The 16,623-nt window shown below is 46.6% G+C and overlaps 4 protein-coding genes; 3 read left to right on the top strand and 1 right to left on the bottom strand.

The window, feature by feature from the left end:
* Positions 1-2,210: 2,210 nt before the first annotated feature.
* GSTUM_00010766001 (uncharacterized protein) lies at positions 2,211-4,184 on the top strand. XM_002841504.2 has 2 exons: positions 2,211-3,481; positions 3,562-4,184. The coding sequence occupies exons 1-2, from the start codon at positions 2,344-2,346 to the stop codon at positions 4,059-4,061; spliced, it is 1,638 nt and encodes a 545-aa protein (XP_002841550.1). The 5' UTR covers positions 2,211-2,343; the 3' UTR covers positions 4,062-4,184.
* Positions 4,185-9,270: 5,086 nt separating this feature from the next.
* Positions 9,271-10,232, top strand: GSTUM_00010767001 (uncharacterized protein; the record flags this gene model as incomplete). XM_002841505.2 has 3 exons in its annotated part: positions 9,271-9,516; positions 9,582-9,914; positions 10,018-10,232. The coding sequence occupies 3 exons, from the start codon at positions 9,271-9,273 to the stop codon at positions 10,186-10,188; spliced, it is 750 nt and encodes a 249-aa protein (XP_002841551.1). The 3' UTR covers positions 10,189-10,232.
* GSTUM_00010768001 (uncharacterized protein) lies at positions 10,233-12,567 on the bottom strand. XM_002841506.2 has 8 exons: positions 12,325-12,567; positions 11,928-12,216; positions 11,721-11,848; positions 11,362-11,592; positions 11,251-11,312; positions 11,096-11,199; positions 10,539-11,043; positions 10,233-10,470 (listed from the first exon to the last, which is right to left on the bottom strand). The coding sequence occupies exons 1-8, from the start codon at positions 12,452-12,454 to the stop codon at positions 10,423-10,425; spliced, it is 1,497 nt and encodes a 498-aa protein (XP_002841552.1). The 5' UTR covers positions 12,455-12,567; the 3' UTR covers positions 10,233-10,422.
* A 526-nt stretch (positions 12,568-13,093) lies between these two features.
* Positions 13,094-16,623, top strand: GSTUM_00010769001 (uncharacterized protein). XM_002841507.2 has 5 exons: positions 13,094-13,583; positions 13,700-13,909; positions 13,986-14,318; positions 14,377-14,392; positions 15,959-16,623. The coding sequence occupies exons 1-5, from the start codon at positions 13,424-13,426 to the stop codon at positions 16,488-16,490; spliced, it is 1,251 nt and encodes a 416-aa protein (XP_002841553.1). The 5' UTR covers positions 13,094-13,423; the 3' UTR covers positions 16,491-16,623.

The raw sequence follows: 16,623 nt of genomic DNA on the forward strand, positions 1-16,623 counted from the left end.
CTACAACTCCTCGATATCTTGATCAACAAGCCATTTGAGGAAACCATATGTGAGGTTACCAATATTACAATCTTCAAGGTAGAATGCTCTGAGGCCTTTTACCGATGAAGTATTAGCCTATGCCGTATTCTTACCACCTTCTGTGTCAGGGATATCTATGTTAGGCAGAGATAACTTGATAGACTCCACAGTTATCTATGCCAACCGAGATGTCTTTCTGTAGATAGAGATTAGCTAGGAAGGCTTAGACTTCACTGGTTTCGTTTATGACTACTAAGAGCGAAGTATAGTAGATAAAGTAGAATTCAATTGTTAAGATAACATGATATTGTTAAGGTCTCTTCTTCATTGCTTGATGATGTCTCAAAGCTTGCGAGACACTTCAATATTTATATTTCGTATCTGAGTATTTACTGACTACATCTAACCATCATACAAACTTCGTACCTCTATCGATATATCTTACAGTGTCGGGTATTGCTCCAAGGTATGAACATCTAAGACTGTGAAAACCACCATATCCTGTTTGGTAATTATAATATTTGCCAACTCAACATTGTACTATTCCCAATAGTAATTACCTGATCATCAGAGTCTTTAGACCTGTAGTCCAGTCCTCAAGTCAAACTCTGTTGGCCCTAATTTTCTCTGTCATTGATGAAAAGATCAGTTTCATCTGGGGATTATATCTGTGGTGATAGTAGTAATTGCAACCTTCTCAGATTGCCTGACTTCAAACCTCCATAACTCCATATCCAACAGACAGATATCCTCCGAATGACTTCCTACTAGTTTGCAGGAAGCTGTTCTACTAGACTAATAGATAATCCCTCTGTCAGCAATACTGGATTGCTTTGGGTGGTTCTGTGAAGTTATGTATGCAACCTTCTTAGGTCGCTGACTTCAAAGCTCAATATCTTCTGAGCTAACAAATAGACTCTCATCCAGTAACTTCCCTCATATACGGGAGAAGCACTTCTACAGGATAGAAATATAATCCTTCTGTTGGAGGTCCTTGGTTGTTGTGCAGAGAGCCTCACAGTTGCAAGTGGTATTGGTAGAAAATCACTCAACATGAGAAATACCTATAACGACACTAGGGGTTGAACATGTGACCGTCAGTAAAGAGTCACATGATATTCCAATTGAGCTATGGACATGCAGGTCCCGTAGGGGGGCCGGAGGGGCATGGTGGAGACAAGAGATTCTGATTCCGAGTGTGATTACCCTACTTAGAGTGGTTCCTTGGTAACGGATCCCAGAATTCCTAACAACCTACTGCGGATTTTACATTGAAAAACGTGATTTAATTGGTCGAGTATTCAGGAAGGTTGGGCTTTCCCTCACAGTGGATGGGAGTTGTGATTCTCCACTAGATATAAAGGGCTTTGCTTGGTTGGAAATTAGTGATTGGAGAATTGATTCTGAAGAAGTGAATGCAATGGCTGACATTCCTGTAGATAATAATAATGATAATACTATCGAATTTGTTTAATTTATTTTATTTATTTAATTTATCATATTCTTCAAACATGTATTAAGTCTATCTGTAAATAAAAAAGAAAATACATGTCTTATTTGTCACCGCTAATCACAGACTCAAGGGGGAAAGCAGGTACCTCAGTAGCATATTTGGCCACTTGGCACAAATTACCGAGATTGCCAATCGCAAAAGTTTTTACCATATGGTACTCATATAGTACAAAAGGCACCTGCCCTCCCACCCCTTCCTCTCCACAGCACAAACCTGCGGCAACTCTGCCTGGAAGAATTACTCTCTATTTGCAAGTACGTACTTGGACCATCTCGTTATACATACCTTGACCTTCTTCTTTCTTTCCTTCTTTCCCAGTTCGCTCGTTATCTACTAGCGATGCCGTCTCTACTCTCTCCTTTCTTTTCAGAAATAATCCCCAGCAAGCCCTTTTCCCTTTCCTTTCCTTTGCGTTTTTTCTCTTTTTTATTTTTATTTTTTGATCTATCCCCATTACCAAGCCCCTTTTTTCTTTTTTCTTCTCTTTTTTTTCTACTTTTTTTTTTTTTTCTTTTTAATCTATCCTCATTACCAAGCCCCTTTTTTCGTTTTTTTTCTCTTTTTTTTTCTTCTTTTTTTTTGATCTCTGCTCATTACCAAGCAAGTCCCTTTTTTCTGTTTTCTTCTTGGTTTTTTTTGTTTTTTGATCCGTTCTCGTTACTGACTGTTCCTCCCCACCAGTGACTCAGACTCTTAACCCCTTCAACCACGATGATGAGTTCTTCGAGAGGTGCCTAAGACTCTCCACGCAGCTCGACATCCCATCGCCCATCACACAAGACCCGACTCCTGTCCCACCTGCTGCCTCCATGTTCAACAAGCCAAATAGGCTCAACGGGGGCGGCCTTATCACTAACTCGTCCCGTCTTATCAACAGCTACCCCGCCGCATACAAAGATTTCTTTGGCACACCCAGCGGGGCTCCCTGCATTTACAAGTCCGGTCCTGCTTGGCCGGAGCGTAAGGGTCCCGAAGCATACCGCTACATCCGCGAACCACGCCCTGTATATGGTCACCCCATCGCTCAAGACTGGCTCAAGATCGGTACCGACATCTACCAGGCCCTTGATGCTCTCAGTGTCAAGTGGACCTCAATCGATCCTGTCGCCTTCGCCGACGCGGGAGAGAAGACGGCATTTTGCCCGCTCCTGATGTGGATCGGTGTGAAGCATGAGATGCTCGCATTTGAGGCTGCAGTAACTGCTGCCGACGCCGTCAAGGATATCCTCCGTCAAGCAGGCTTCCCCAATATTGAGGTGGCCTTCCGTGAGTCGGAGGTGACGCGCTCTGTGGGCGGCCCTAAGCTCCTCTCCTTCAACCCCCTCCTCGACCCCATCCCTGAGTTCCGCAAGGCCTTCACGCCCACACTTGGCCTCTCCGTCGCCCCGCTCAGGACGCCCCACTACGAGGGCACTGGTGCGCTCTACTTCCGCCTCGGCCGTGACGATGACCGTGTCGCCCTTCTCACCACTGCCCACATCGCTTGCCCGCCTCCTGAGTTTGCCAACACTAGCATGTCACACGAGAATACCAGCCAGCCCAGAGAGGAGATCGTCGCGCTGGGCAGCATGGGCTATCAGAATGCGACAAACACCATGATAGATGCCATCGGTAGCCTCACTTGCTCCATCTCCATATGGAAGAGGGTCATCGAGAGACTGGGTGATCCCGTCGACGGCGAGAAGTCTGCCATCACCTGGAAGCGCCGGCAGACCCAGCACGACGTGGAAAAGGCAACCAAGATGATCGGCTACTTGAACGAGCTCTATCATGAGGTTACCAAGCTCCGGACGAACCCAGACCAGCGCGTCATCGGCTGCGTCCTCCACGCAGAGCCAATCGTGATCTCCAACGGATCCCACAGGTTTACCTGCGACTGGGCATTTGTCCAGCTCTACAAGGAGAAGATAGACTGGGCCACCTTTCCAGGAAACAAGGTCTTCATCGGTACGTTTCTTCCCCACCCCCCCTCGGCGCCGCTGTTTCCGTTTCCATTTCTTTTTTGCCTGACTAGTATGATCCCCCAGGTGGGAATCTCTCGCTGTCCGACTTCGGCCAGTTCATGTTCCCGCATCCTGAGGACCAGGCAGACTACGAGTACCCTGACGACGGGCTCCTACAGGCCTTTGGAGTTGTCAAGGACCACGAGATTCGCCAGCCACAGCACCTTGACATGTACGGCCAAAGGATACTGATGGTTGTGAAGAATGGTCTGGCTACAGGTACTACTATCGGCTGTGCCAATGGACTGGACTCGTTCACTCGCGTCTACAGCCATTATGACATCATGGGCACGTCCGTCCAGACCGCAATCCTTCCCTACAATCAGCAGCTCGGCCCCTTCTCAGCCCCTGGAGATTCAGGCTCCATCATTCTCGACAGGTCTGGCCGCATTGTCGCTTTGCTCACAGCTGGAGCTGGTTCGACTAACGAGATGGACATAACCTATGGGACTCCATACTGGTGGCTCGAGGAGCGGGTTAAGAAGGCATTCCCCGGATGCTTCCTCTATGAGGTTGCTGGCTAGATTGGTGCAATTATTCTTTTCCTCTTTCCTTTCACTCATATGGTGCCGGGCAGACAAAACTAATGCACTGTCAGTTTTGTTGCAAAACCTGTACATAATGAATCAACATACTTCCTTGGGAAACCACCCATCCCTGTGAAACCACCCAAATGCTATCCAAGTAAAAATGCTACTCATACATACAAGTGCTAAATGAGCAGGTTAGTATTCGTAGAGCTCACATCCTTGGCCTTACAAAGGCAGGAGAGGTGTATGCATAGGACAATGGTCCGCAATTCTGATTTTAGAGGTATGCTAGTGGGAGACATCACCTTACTGAGTTGCTGCTTGTCAGGTGTCCCTCCTCCAGCGCTACCTCCTTATATCAACCTTTTACAATTAACCAAGACAGCAGTGTTTAGGTATTGGGCCTCAGTATGGCCAATTGGAGATATACAAATGCCAGCATTCGGGCGAGGAAAGAGTTCTGATTCCGATTCCCACTGTCATCCAGGATCATATAGAGTACATGCTCATTCTCACATCTGCTGGAGACCACCGCACACACCACCTAGCATGACGGGGGTGGAGACAGGTTGGCTGCTCTCTTGGAGGTTGACCTGGTTCTCTCATGTTAGAGTCTCCCAGGGGTCTGCCAGAAGGCAGGGCGGCGAGGGTGCTTGAGGAGGTGGTCAGTGACGAGAGCAGCTGTACAGGCGATGGGGGTTATGGGGAGGTTGTTGGAATGTGACAAAACCAATGTCGCCGATCGTGTTGAGACTGGGCTCTTTGGACTGGCCTCGATGTACTCTACACATAATGGCTGATGATAGCAATACATCTTGTATAAGAACCGTACTTTTTATGGTACATACCTCACATGACTACCCTCTTGAATGGTCAGGGCAGATCACCTGCAGGCTGGTAGATGTCAGATATCTTGCGCTACTCGCTAAACCATTTGCAATACCAGAATAATATTATAGAAGGTATAAACCCGTATGTTAGGAATACCGAGATCCGATACCTAGGAACCACCCTAGGTAGGGTAAACTCTCCCGAAATCGAAATCTCAGGTCTCCAACACCCCCCTCCGGCCCCCTGACGGGGCCCGCGCGTCATCATACATATCGATCTAAGTTGCGTCCTGTGAGTATTATACCACAGAATCGAAGGTGTTAAAATAACACGGTATACGTCGCCGCCGTCCGTCCGACCGGATCCTGTTCGCAGGATATATAAGGGGGGACCTTCGGCTAGGTCTGGGAAGTATAACGGAGTGAATCCGTCAACTACCCAGAAAGTTACTAGGCTTCAAGAACGAGATATCTTCGGCATAGGCCGTAAGTAACGGGACATTTTTGCGCAAAAAGATGATGATGAATAGTAAAGGATCTTAATGAAAGACCAATACATTCACATCTACCCTACGATAACCAGAAGAGTCTGCAACTCCTGAGAATACTACCATCGAACCCAATGAAGTTCGAGGAGTGTTACAACTAGGTTCCGGTACATACTGCAACCGAAGGGGTGACTCCCAAACCGGTAACAGTAACCAGAATCCTATTACCCACGGCAACCAAGGGTTACCGACCAAGGGATTATCTACCAATCCTATGAAAAGGCTTCCTGCAGGCAAGTAGGAAGTCCTCCGGAAAAGACCTATCGGTTGGGTATGGAGTTATGAAGAGTTGAAGTTAGATGACCTAGAAAGTCGGTAATAACAACTATCTTCACAGATGCAACCCGCAGACGAAACTGATCATTTCGTCGACAAGGGAGACGATTGGAGCCAATACAGTTCGACTTGAGAATTGGGCCATTTGTCTAAAAAGACTCTCACCATCGGATAATTACTATTGGAAACAGCATGACTTCCAAAATGTCATATTATAATTATCAAAGAGGGTGTGATGATTTTCAGGGTCTCCAGGTGTTCGCACCTTGGAAGAAAACCCGACGTTGCGAGTTATATTGGAAAAAGGTACATGGTTGTATATTAGTTAGATGTAGTCCGCGAACACTCAGACGCGGAATATAAATATCGAAGTGCCTCCCAAGCTTTAGACATCATCAAGCAACGGAGAAGAGACCTTAACAATATAATATTGTTCTTACGATTTTACTTTACTTTACCCTACTTTACTTCGCTCTTAGTAGTCATAAACGAAACGAGTGAAGTCCGAGCCTTCCTAGACAATCTCCGTCTATAAAAACGAATCTCGATCGGCCTAGACAACTCTGAAGTCTATCAGGTTGTCTCCGCCTAACACCGTACCAGGAGTATATATTGGAACGGGGAGTTTCAGTAATGAATCCCTGCTCTGCATATTGCTCGAACCTTCTTTACAACCCCCCTCCCTTATGACTCATGTACTGATACCTGTCCAAGATTATTAAACCAAAGAGAGTATCAGGTCATGCAATATCAGGTATAGCAGTTAGCCATGTATTGCAGAATTTTAATCAAATGGCGGTAAATACTACTAGACTAATTTTGTTAGCATTACCATTTTGCAGTTTTCGCGACTAATCGCTCACTCCAGTACCTCCTGCTAGACATGCAAGAGAAGCATATAGCGCAGGAGAACGTGTCAAATCTGACGTGAGTGGGGCTGCAAGTGTTAAAGACACAAATATTTGATTTTATTTGACTAATGCACGTGCCCTAATACTGTCATATTGTTCTCTGATGTCTCTCATGGTCCTATATACCAGGTGGACAACTAGTATCCCAATTCCTGATTCATGTATCCTGCACCCCCCGCCTCCCTGCCACTTACAAATATCAGGTATTACCCGCCAAATATGTAGTTGTGATTCTATGAAAGAAAAATTATTTCAGAGTCTATCCCCCCTAGACAAAGGGTATAGCAAAAAGAACCCTATTGATATGGAAACAGTGGAGCAATTTCTTCGCCTGCTGCTATAATACATGGTTGGCAAAAAAGAAGCCCATGTGGTATCGATGCAAGAAGGCTCAGAAGGCAAGGCGGTAAGGGAATGAATAAGGAGAGTTAGGAAGACACTGGATGGGGAGGATCCAAGAAGTCCCTAATCAGGAAATAAGTAATGAGAAGATGTAGACTTGTAATAGAAAAATTGAAGGTAAAATGAAATTAGAAACTAGAAGTAGTATGAAAAGTGGCAATAAAACAAACATTATAATATAATTGAATACCCTCCAAATGTAAATAAAATTAAACCAATCGTGACATTATTGTCTCTACCCAGGTGTGCCCCCACGCTCTCCAACGGTTAGCTGTGTCCCATAGGTCCTGGGAGCAAGGAAAGCTTAAAGGGGCACCATTACGTCTATCAAAAAGCACATGAATACTCTGAATTAGATCCTGTCACGTTCTGCCTTGTTCCTCCTACCTCTCCGGGATCATGGGAGCCATGGCCTTTAATGTGCTGGCATCTGTAATCAGGTCAATGGCATTTATGGTGAGGTTATTGATTCTGTCTTTTAGTACTAGATTGTGTTTGCACTATCCTTCTATATGTACCATAATGGTGCTTCAAATAAATAGAGAAACTGTGCGGCAGATCTTTACACCTATTGAGGTATGAAAATATCATCCCTATCACTCATAAGGTTCTGATGTTTGTGAACACAACTGCTATTACATATAACTAATATCAAACTAGGAACATTGTCCAAACCCAGACTACACAATACAAGACTTGTTAGCGACAGCAGAACTGGACAATCGGACCTGTTTGGCACCTGCAGTACCAGAAAAATGCCCAGCTGGTACACTGGAATCCAATCGAATGGGTGCTCTTGCTACCCAAGACATAAAACATCGACTATTGACCTTTCTGGAAATTGTACAAGAGGTCAGAGTTGTTATCTCGTAAGTAACAGTCTACTCTATGATGAATCGGCATCATAATTTGTTTCTCTACAAACACTGCTTAAAGCTACCCCTAGATCTTGCTGGCAAGTTAGTCTGATTGGAATTGATTGAGTGGGGTCTTGCTCAACCAATTGAGTCTATTGTCTTCTGTGATGTAATGATTTTTGAGGTGGGAGCTCCATGAAGACTTCGGAATATCACAAGACAGAAAGGTGAAAATCCCTCTGCTTGTGCAGTACCAGAGAAGACAAAATCAGAGTTAAGTATTATAGTTTCATGCAGTATTAAACTAGGGTTTAAAGGTCTGCTATAAGTATGGATCAAGGAAATACCTGAAGAGCGTTATACGAATAATCAAGAGCTTAGAAGGGAAAATCAAGAGAAAGCAGGTCAGATTGCACAATATAGACTTAATGCAACAATTCCAGGCACTAAAGATCTCAGGTACCTGGAGGCATTGAATGGTAACATCCCACTTTATAATGCCAACCAAGCTCTAGATCAGCCATGATGTATGCTTCGATGCCCATATTGGGAATTTGTTGAAGAGATACAAGGTAGCCATAGCGGTGGAGAGTTGGATTGGTTTTTATATCGGAAGCAAATTCTTCATGAGTATCTTTATTCATTTGTTCAATATATTCAAATCACAACTGGCCGGTACTGTTGTGTAGTGGAGGGTAATGCAGGTAATCACATTGTAGCAGCAAGGATAGATCAAGAGGAAGCTATCACTGGAGGTATACATTGAATTCCCCAGTGGCCTCCGAACTCACCTGACTTAAATGAGATCAAACCTTGTTGAAACTATCTAAAAGATAAGATGATAGAATATGGCTTTACTAGTACTAGTGAAAGGACAAAACAAGAGGTGGTAAATACACTTAGATATGAGTGGAATTGCATGCCTCAGGAGTTAGTTGATTGCTTTTGTATGAATTTTCACCTTAATCTCTTGCAGCTTCAGGCATGGGGAGGAGATAATAGATTTAATGCATAATTTGTCGGGGCAGCTTGCACTACATGTCACAGTATCATTCTTCTAATAGTTAGATCCTTATACCAGTTGCACACTATTGAGAAACCATACCTCTTTTGTGGAAAAGAACTTGCGCGACCTACTAGGACAAATGGGGTGCCAAATCTTGGCTGAGACGCACGAGTAGTATAGTATCATACCGCGCATGCAAAAACAAAACCCACCCACTTGGTAAACCAACTAACCGCCCACCCACGCAACACGCCCAGAAGCACGTCACGTCGCGTCTTCCTGCCCTGTGACAAATCCCAGAGCGAAAGCCAAAGTCGCTCTCCGCTCCTCCCTCCCGCATCCACCACCATATCCCGCACAAAACATACACACCATGGAGCCCCTCCCAAAGCTAACTGAGGGCAGATCTGTAATCTCTTCATATCCAGATCTCCTCTCGACCCTGACAGACTTCCTAACAGTCTGCATCCACACGATCCTCTACTACCGCAACATCTACCCACCCGAACTCTACATCAAAGCGCGCAAGTACAGCTTCCCCGTGTACCAGTCCCGCCACGAGCGCGTTTGTAAGTGGATTGCGGATGCGGTTGGGGCTGTTGCTGGAGAGATTGCGAAGGTAAGGTTGGATTTGAATTTACTCGGGTTCCCAGCAAGTGGGCTTATTGGTGGAGGGGGAATTAGGGCAATGTATCAAAAGTCAGCCTAATTCTAATTTCCCCGAGAAACGTTCCATTGGAGAGATACGTTTTCGACCTTAGCGTGTTCCCGAATGTTCCGTTTGAGGGTGGGTATAATGATTTGCTCCTGCAGCAGTTGGCAGAGGTTGGAGGGAGAGGAGGGGAATCAGGAGGGGAAAGGAAGAGATTGGACGAAATTACGATTGCGGGGTTGGAGGCACAGTTTAGGGCCTGTCTGATGAAGCTTTCCATCGCTGCTCCAGACCTGGGTAGGTTACCTGAAGACTGCACGTACACTGTGGCGGTAGAGATGAAGGAGCCGGGAGCGCCGATAAATGTGGGACCCCCCCTCCGCCCTCCCCCCCACCATCGGTGGCAAACTTTTTTTTGTCGTACTTTTTCTTTTTTTCTTCTCTCTCCTCTTGCTGACATCCGAAAAGTACGCTGAAGTCTGGGTTCCCGCCGAAGGGCAGGGTAGTGACGGGGCTGGTATTAGGCATGGCGGCGGGACCAGATCTACTGGTATCAGAACAGTGGAAGCGGGCTCGATTTGCCTTGAATTTTCAATAGAAGAGACAACCACTAAAACAAAAATGGCCCTTGAGCAGTAGCAAAATTCAATGGAGTTGGCCGTGCAAACAATGAAGAAAAGAAATTATATGCATTGAAATAAAAATAAAAACACCGTTTATCTTGAAAACCCTAGGCCAATTGAGGAAAATGGAAAAAAACGAATTGTGAAATAGGGGGGAAAAAAAACATCCGGCTGTGACGCCTCTATAATGTGTGCGCTGCGACTGATATCGAAGGAGATCACAAACATCTATGTACCGTATCGCAGATCCCTATCCCAAACCCATGGTCTTTTTCGAGTTTTCGTAAACAAGGTACGACTGAGAACGTGTTAGTAACGAAATGGCAGTATCGAAATTGCGGTGGATAGGGAAAATGAAAATCTTACAATTGAAACTGCAGGTACGACTTTCAGCAAATTCGGAGTGAGACCCCTGAACATCCCCCGGAAGCCCTCCGCGCTATATGTCTTTACCGCAACGTCCCACATACCGGTGTACGTCTGTGGGTGTTGCGCTGTCCCCTGCGCTTGCAGTCTCGTCCTTAACACATTAATGGGATATACCATAGTAGCCCCCACGCTACCACTGGTAGCACCGATTCCTAGAACCACCCAATTCGGCACCTCCACGTCTTTCTCGTCGCATTTTAACTTTTTGGCTTTTCGTGCCGTGTATGACCTCTTCATATACTCGAATGTGCCCAGATCAATGGCCGAGTAAGGGAATATCCCGATTAAAGCAAGTGGAAGGCCCTTGTAAAATGCTTGAGGTCCGCCGTTACTCCAGGTCTTTCGGAATGTCTCAAGAATAAGCTTATTCCCGGTAGATCCATTTTCAACCAATTCACATTGCATTCGGAATTTCAGAGTGTCAATGGGATATATGGAAAATCTGGACCATTAGTTAAAGTTGATATTTCAGCTTCGAGATGATGCTGGCATACTGAGAGACAACACCACCGATACCGCCGGCCAAGAATCTAGAAATTGGTGATATATTTGATGCATCATTGGTTCCCTCGAGTCTACTGAGTGCTCGTTTCGCAGCCTTGTTCGTGTTAGGGAAGCGTCTAGTTGATTATGCAAAGTGCGAGCCTACCTCAAACGAACCAAACTTGATTGCAGACTCGGGCAGGATCTTTACAACGTTCAATCCGTTGCCTGTCCACGTTAGAAAATCCCCTCAAATTTTAGGGTTGTGCTGCCCCACCCGCAAAGAAGGACCTAACTCCGCCCGCTCTCCACAAAGCCCGGATAGAATCCTTGATTGGTCCTGCAGCTTTTTTTGCAGCCTGGACAGCTTCACCTTGCGTCACAGCCTCGATCGCTTTCTTCGCTGTTGAATTGCCAGTCTGCGCAATCAAGTAAACCTTTATACGATCAAATGGCGCCGTGGCAGTTCTCGAAATTGCGCCTGCAATACCGCCTGCAAGAAAGTAGCCTGCCCAATCATTGACATCAGTATATTCCTCCTGAAGGCGCCTACAAACCGGGCCAAACATGCGGGGGCTGTGATGGGGTAACCTGAGATATTGAGGGTAAGATCGGAAGAATCGAAACCGGATTTACCTAGTCCTAAGTGATTTATCTCATCACTAAGACTCACATCACCTTCCGGGTTAACGTTCACGGTGGAAAGGTAGTAGGAGTAAATCGTTTTTAAGGAGGCCTCATGTGGCATGAACATGAGGAAATCTCTTGAGCTCGTCAGTATCACTCTGGATATACCAATTACCGTGAAAAGCATATAGTTTTGTTCGATTCCCACGATCATACCTCCATTCCTCATAACATATCACACCGTCGTTATTCCTGTCCATCGAATCAAAGAACTCCTGCAGCCGTTTTGTATCTACCACTAGGCCGGCACGGCTAAGCGCGATTCGTAGTTCTGCTTTATCAATATTTCCATTCCTATCCAGGTCGACAGAAGTGAAGATGTGCCATAATTCCCGATCAGCACTCTCAAAGAAGTGCTTGAATTCTGAATACTGAATGAGGCCGTCCTTAGATGTATCGACGGCTTCCAGGATATCGTGTAATAGGTGTTCCGCGTCCTTCAGAGCTGTCACAAGTCGACAATGATTCAGAAAATGGATCGTTTATACCGTGGGGGCTCTCGTTCAAAGGTGCTTAAGGGAATGGTCAAGGGGAACTAGGTGATTAAACTCACGATGGTTGATCCTCTTGAGACCCCGCCTCAATCCCTCTAGGTCTAAATGACCCTCGCTGCGTGTATCCAGGCTCTTGAAGAGCTTCAGTAAGCGCTCATCGCGAGCCTTTTGGCTCTCTCGCTCGTTCATGTATGGAGCGTTTTTTTCTTCCTCTCCTTTATTCCTTTCTTATCCGGTCTAGTAATGAGGGGCTGTAAGTTATTGCGGTTACCGTTAAATTATCGTGAAACTTCTACGAAGAGATTAGGAAAGCCAAGCAAACAAACAAGAGAGAAATTCAAGATTTTTTTTTTTTTCCATCTGAAGGGGGTCCCGATCTCCACGTGTTTATTGGTGGATGAACCGGGATGAGGGTGGATCAGAAGTGAGGTCACAGGGCTGTCTGTGATTCGAGTCTACTCTATTGGTTCTTGTCAGGCTTTGCAAAAGCGGTAAATTAAAATTTAATGTTGTTTTATTGGGACTTGCCAAGCCCCGTTGCGGCAGAGATGGACACGATGGCTCTCATCTGGCCCATCCGCGGACCAGCCAAAACCGGAGGCAAAGCGTTCCAAGATCCAACCTCAAAAGCGGCGAGCCAGTGATTTCTCCGATCACCCCTCGTCCCACCGGACCTTCGAGAATCGGGACCAGATAATCTTTCTGTCACACCTCCGCCCCTTCCGCCCGCCTGCCGTCCAAGAATCTACACAGCCTCCCTCGCTTGCTTGCTTGAGCCTCAACTGATTCGCAATCAACACTTCTGCCCTTGCCTTGCTATCTCGATCGCTGCCCTTGCGAGTGAAGGAGAACCGGAATCCTGAGCTGCCCGATGAGCGTTTACACGACAGCTTCGCCGCTTTTGAGTCGTCTTTCCCAGCTCTCGAAACTCAACTCGGCTCGACTCAACCACCACTTACGTACTTAGCGAGGGAGGAATCGAAGGAGAAAACAAAAAAAAACTAAAACTAAAACTGGATCCGTCATTATTTCCTCGCGGTAGGAACAAGCAGCACACCGAAGCAAAGCAACAGCGATTGTCCTGAAGAAAACACCGTCGCAGTGCGTACGTACAATAAAACCCACACATCTTGCGTTGGTTATTCTTACGTGCACGTCATGGCGGCAAACTACTGGGCTTCATCGCAGCGTCTGCATTGGCAAATGTCTCGACAGCGACTGGCTGAGATCAGGAGCGCTCTCGAAGCTCAAGATCCGAAGACGGTTCAACAATATCCTTTGCCTGAATTGAGGCATCTGAGCATATACTTCAATTCTCGTTCGTTCCCTCTTCCATTCAAAAAGAAAGAAAGAAAAATAAAATAAAATGCTTGTTCTTGCTTCTTTTGCTTGCTCACTGGAAAAAAAAAATGGACCATGCTTTGTACGAAACAGAGATAGTTCGTCTTGGTCGGCGCATGCAGACGAGACAACAGGCACTGGCAACCGCCCAATTATATATTCGACGATTTTACGCAAAGGTCCCTATACGTGATACGAACCCTTACTTAGTGATGGCAACATGCTTGTATCTCGCGTTGAAGATGGAGGAGTGTCCCCAGCACATCAGGATCGTTGTCAGTGAGGCGCGAACTTGCTGGCCCGGTAAGCTTCACCCTACCAGTCCTCTAATCGGCAGTGGTCCCCCCTTTCTAAACCTTGTTCCCCGCATGCCCAACAGATGTAATGCCCTCCGATACAGCGAAGCTCGCTGAATGCGAGTTTTACCTCATATCTGAAATGAATTCGTATCTGATAGTTCATCACCCATACCGGACCCTTCAGGACCTTACACCTGTTCTATCGTTGACAAGTGAAGAGAACAGCACTTCCTGGCAGGTTATCAACGACTCCTGTCTTACCGACCTTCCACTATTATACCCTCCACATATAATTGCGTTGACCGCGATCTTTCTTTCGGTTGTACTGAAGACATCGCTACCACAGGCAAGCATACACGCCGCAGCATCATCAGCTACCGTTGCTACAACCGCAGCCGCGGCGGCGACCTCTGGTAATAGCGGGGGAAATAGTGGCGGTGGTGGTGGCGGCGGTGGTGTTTATGGCGCGAGCGGTCAGGGACCCCAGGTTCGGATCGGAAAATTGATAGAGTGGTATGCTGAGTCGAAAGTCGATATGGAGGCCATCATCGACTGTACCCAGGATATCATATCGCTTTATGAGGCGTGGGAGTCGTTCACGCCATCTGCGGAGAAGAATTGCAAAGATCAACTTTGCCGGATGATAAAAGCGAGGGGTATTGTGTAGCGCAGCCGTATGAGAGGGATCTCTTTGGCTAAATTTTTCTATAAATCTTATTTTCCTGTCATTTTCTGAGATTTTTTTGTAATTTCCTTTTTAATATATATCCCTTCCTTTTTAGCTCTTGGTTGGAATGAGAGTTAGGTTTAGGGCAGACAGACACGTTGCTGTGAGCCGGGACGGATGGTGCATTCTTCTAGATGTTTCGTGACTTTGATCGGAAATCCGGCAGCAGCCGCAGAGAAATGAGTGGCATATCCCCAAAAACCAGGAAAAGATGCCCCATGTCTAAAATGGACAGAACGCCTAAACCAGACAGGGTTTAAAAGAAATAGGACAGCTCTATGAGGAAGAGGGTCCTTGTGACGTTCTTGATGTTGTTCGGAGCTCTATCCGCAGACCTTCCTTAGCCCCCTTCTTCTGCATCTTGATGTTGGGAAGCAGTGCTTACAGCAGCAGCAATCCTTTGGAGTTAGCTTTACGCTTTTCCTTTGTTCCTGGGGACACGAACACGTCAAGCTGGGCCAGGCCAAATGATCAAGCCAGGTCGATTGATTGGCAGCCAGTGAGAGGGAGAGACCTTGATACCCGATCGGTTCGTGCATAATCCGTCGAGGCTGAATGAATGGTCACCCACCTTCGAGGACTGACCGGGGACAATCGTGGTCTAACCGCTTTCCGCAATTCTCGTCTACCCGAACAGAGCAAGTGGACTGGGAAGCGCGAAGACCGAAATTAAAAAATGATGCATGCGACAATGCGCACGGCAAACTGGCTGCAGAGAGCAACGATGGCGAGACCCGTCTCCAGTTGCCAGCGCTCTGACTGGCTGGATGGGATCAACATTCCCCTGCTGACCCTCTTAAAACATAAGAATCTTACCAAAACCCACCGGTACCCCATCACCCACCAAATCCTACCACCACCACCCCAAAGGTTCACCACACACAGACACCCCTTCTTTCCCCAACCGTTGTTTTCTGCGTCGAGGGTGGGTGGCATTGAATTTAGAGAGGCCAGAGAAGGAGGGTGGGGCTTGCCTTGGGCGCAGCAAAAATCGACGAGCCAACCAGGCCTCGGACTGACATTGACAACCCTTGTTCCTGGTGTTGGATTCTCTCTCTGTGTCCCTCTATGAGGCATGCCAGTGGCGGGATATTGATAGCCTGGATGCCTTTTTTTTTTATTGTTTTTCTTTTTTTTCCTTTTTTTTCCTTTTCGCTGTTTTGTATGAATGTACCGAGTACGACCAGCGCTTGCAGACCTATTCCCAGAACAGTATCCGACCCACTTCCTCTCCCTCGCAGGCATGTCGCCACCCCTTTTTTATTCTTTCCACCCCTGACCACCCCCCTGCACTATCCATCATATTTTCCACCACTCAGACAACAGACGTACACACACTTTTCTTGCTCCCACACACACCCCAAGTCCGCAGTGCTCGCTCTCTTCCCTCCCTCTCTCTTTCTCTGCCTGTGCTCCCATACCGGTGTGCTTCCTGTATTCCCCCAAAGCCTCTCTTCCTCTGATCCTGCTCTGCTTATCCTTCCCCCCCCCCTCACCACATTCTCAAACTCAAACCTCCAGTCCGCCACAGCCTTCTCTCCTCTTATTTCTTCTACCCCCTCCCGCACCCCTCTTCATCCATATTCAAAAGCACACGAGCCATCCAAGCAAAGTTTCCATTATCGATACGATCCGGTGTTGTCCTGTTGTCTGTTTGTCTGTTTGTTATAATCTAATCATCGCCACCCTCCTTCATCCGTCTTTCCTACTCCCATCATCTCACCTTGCCTTGCATCGGGTCGTCCTTAAACCCAAAAACTCCAACGCCAGCAAAAAAAAACAAACCCACACAACACATTCACTTTTCAACCCACTCCTCGGACAGCTTTTCCAGGCGATAGCATCAACCTTCCCCTAATAACATATCACATACCACCCCTACTACGCAATGTCTTTCGGTTACCCCTACTTACTGAATCCAGGATAAATCTCCTCCGGCAACCGCTCTCCTACGAACCCTCACCGTCCTTCTTCTACTCCGACCTTTCTCA

Source organism: Tuber melanosporum, assembly GCF_000151645.1.
Source record: "Tuber melanosporum whole genome shotgun sequence assembly, scaffold_74, strain Mel28".
In the NCBI taxonomy this organism is placed as follows: Eukaryota; Fungi; Ascomycota; class Pezizomycetes; order Pezizales; family Tuberaceae; genus Tuber; species Tuber melanosporum.

Excerpts from the sequence above, each read along its gene's own strand:
- GSTUM_00010768001 (XM_002841506.2), bottom strand. The coding sequence starts at position 12,454 with ATGAACGAGCGAGAGAGCCAAAAGGCTCGCGATGAGCGCTTACTGAAG. Across the intron at positions 11,313-11,361 it reads AGTTAGGTCCTTCTTTGCGG|GCAACGGATTGAACGTTGTA; the intron begins GTGGGGCAGCAC and ends TAACGTGGACAG. Across the intron at positions 10,471-10,538 it reads TCGTACCTGCAGTTTCAATT|TCGTACCTTGTTTACGAAAA; the intron begins GTAAGATTTTCA and ends ACACGTTCTCAG.
- GSTUM_00010766001 (XM_002841504.2), top strand. The coding sequence starts at position 2,344 with ATGTTCAACAAGCCAAATAGGCTCAACGGGGGCGGCCTTATCACTAAC. Across the intron at positions 3,482-3,561 it reads AGGAAACAAGGTCTTCATCG|GTGGGAATCTCTCGCTGTCC; the intron begins GTACGTTTCTTC and ends ATGATCCCCCAG.
- GSTUM_00010769001 (XM_002841507.2), top strand. The coding sequence starts at position 13,424 with ATGGCGGCAAACTACTGGGCTTCATCGCAGCGTCTGCATTGGCAAATG. Across the intron at positions 13,584-13,699 it reads GAGCATATACTTCAATTCTC|AGATAGTTCGTCTTGGTCGG; the intron begins GTTCGTTCCCTC and ends TGTACGAAACAG. Across the intron at positions 13,910-13,985 it reads GGCGCGAACTTGCTGGCCCG|ATGTAATGCCCTCCGATACA; the intron begins GTAAGCTTCACC and ends CATGCCCAACAG.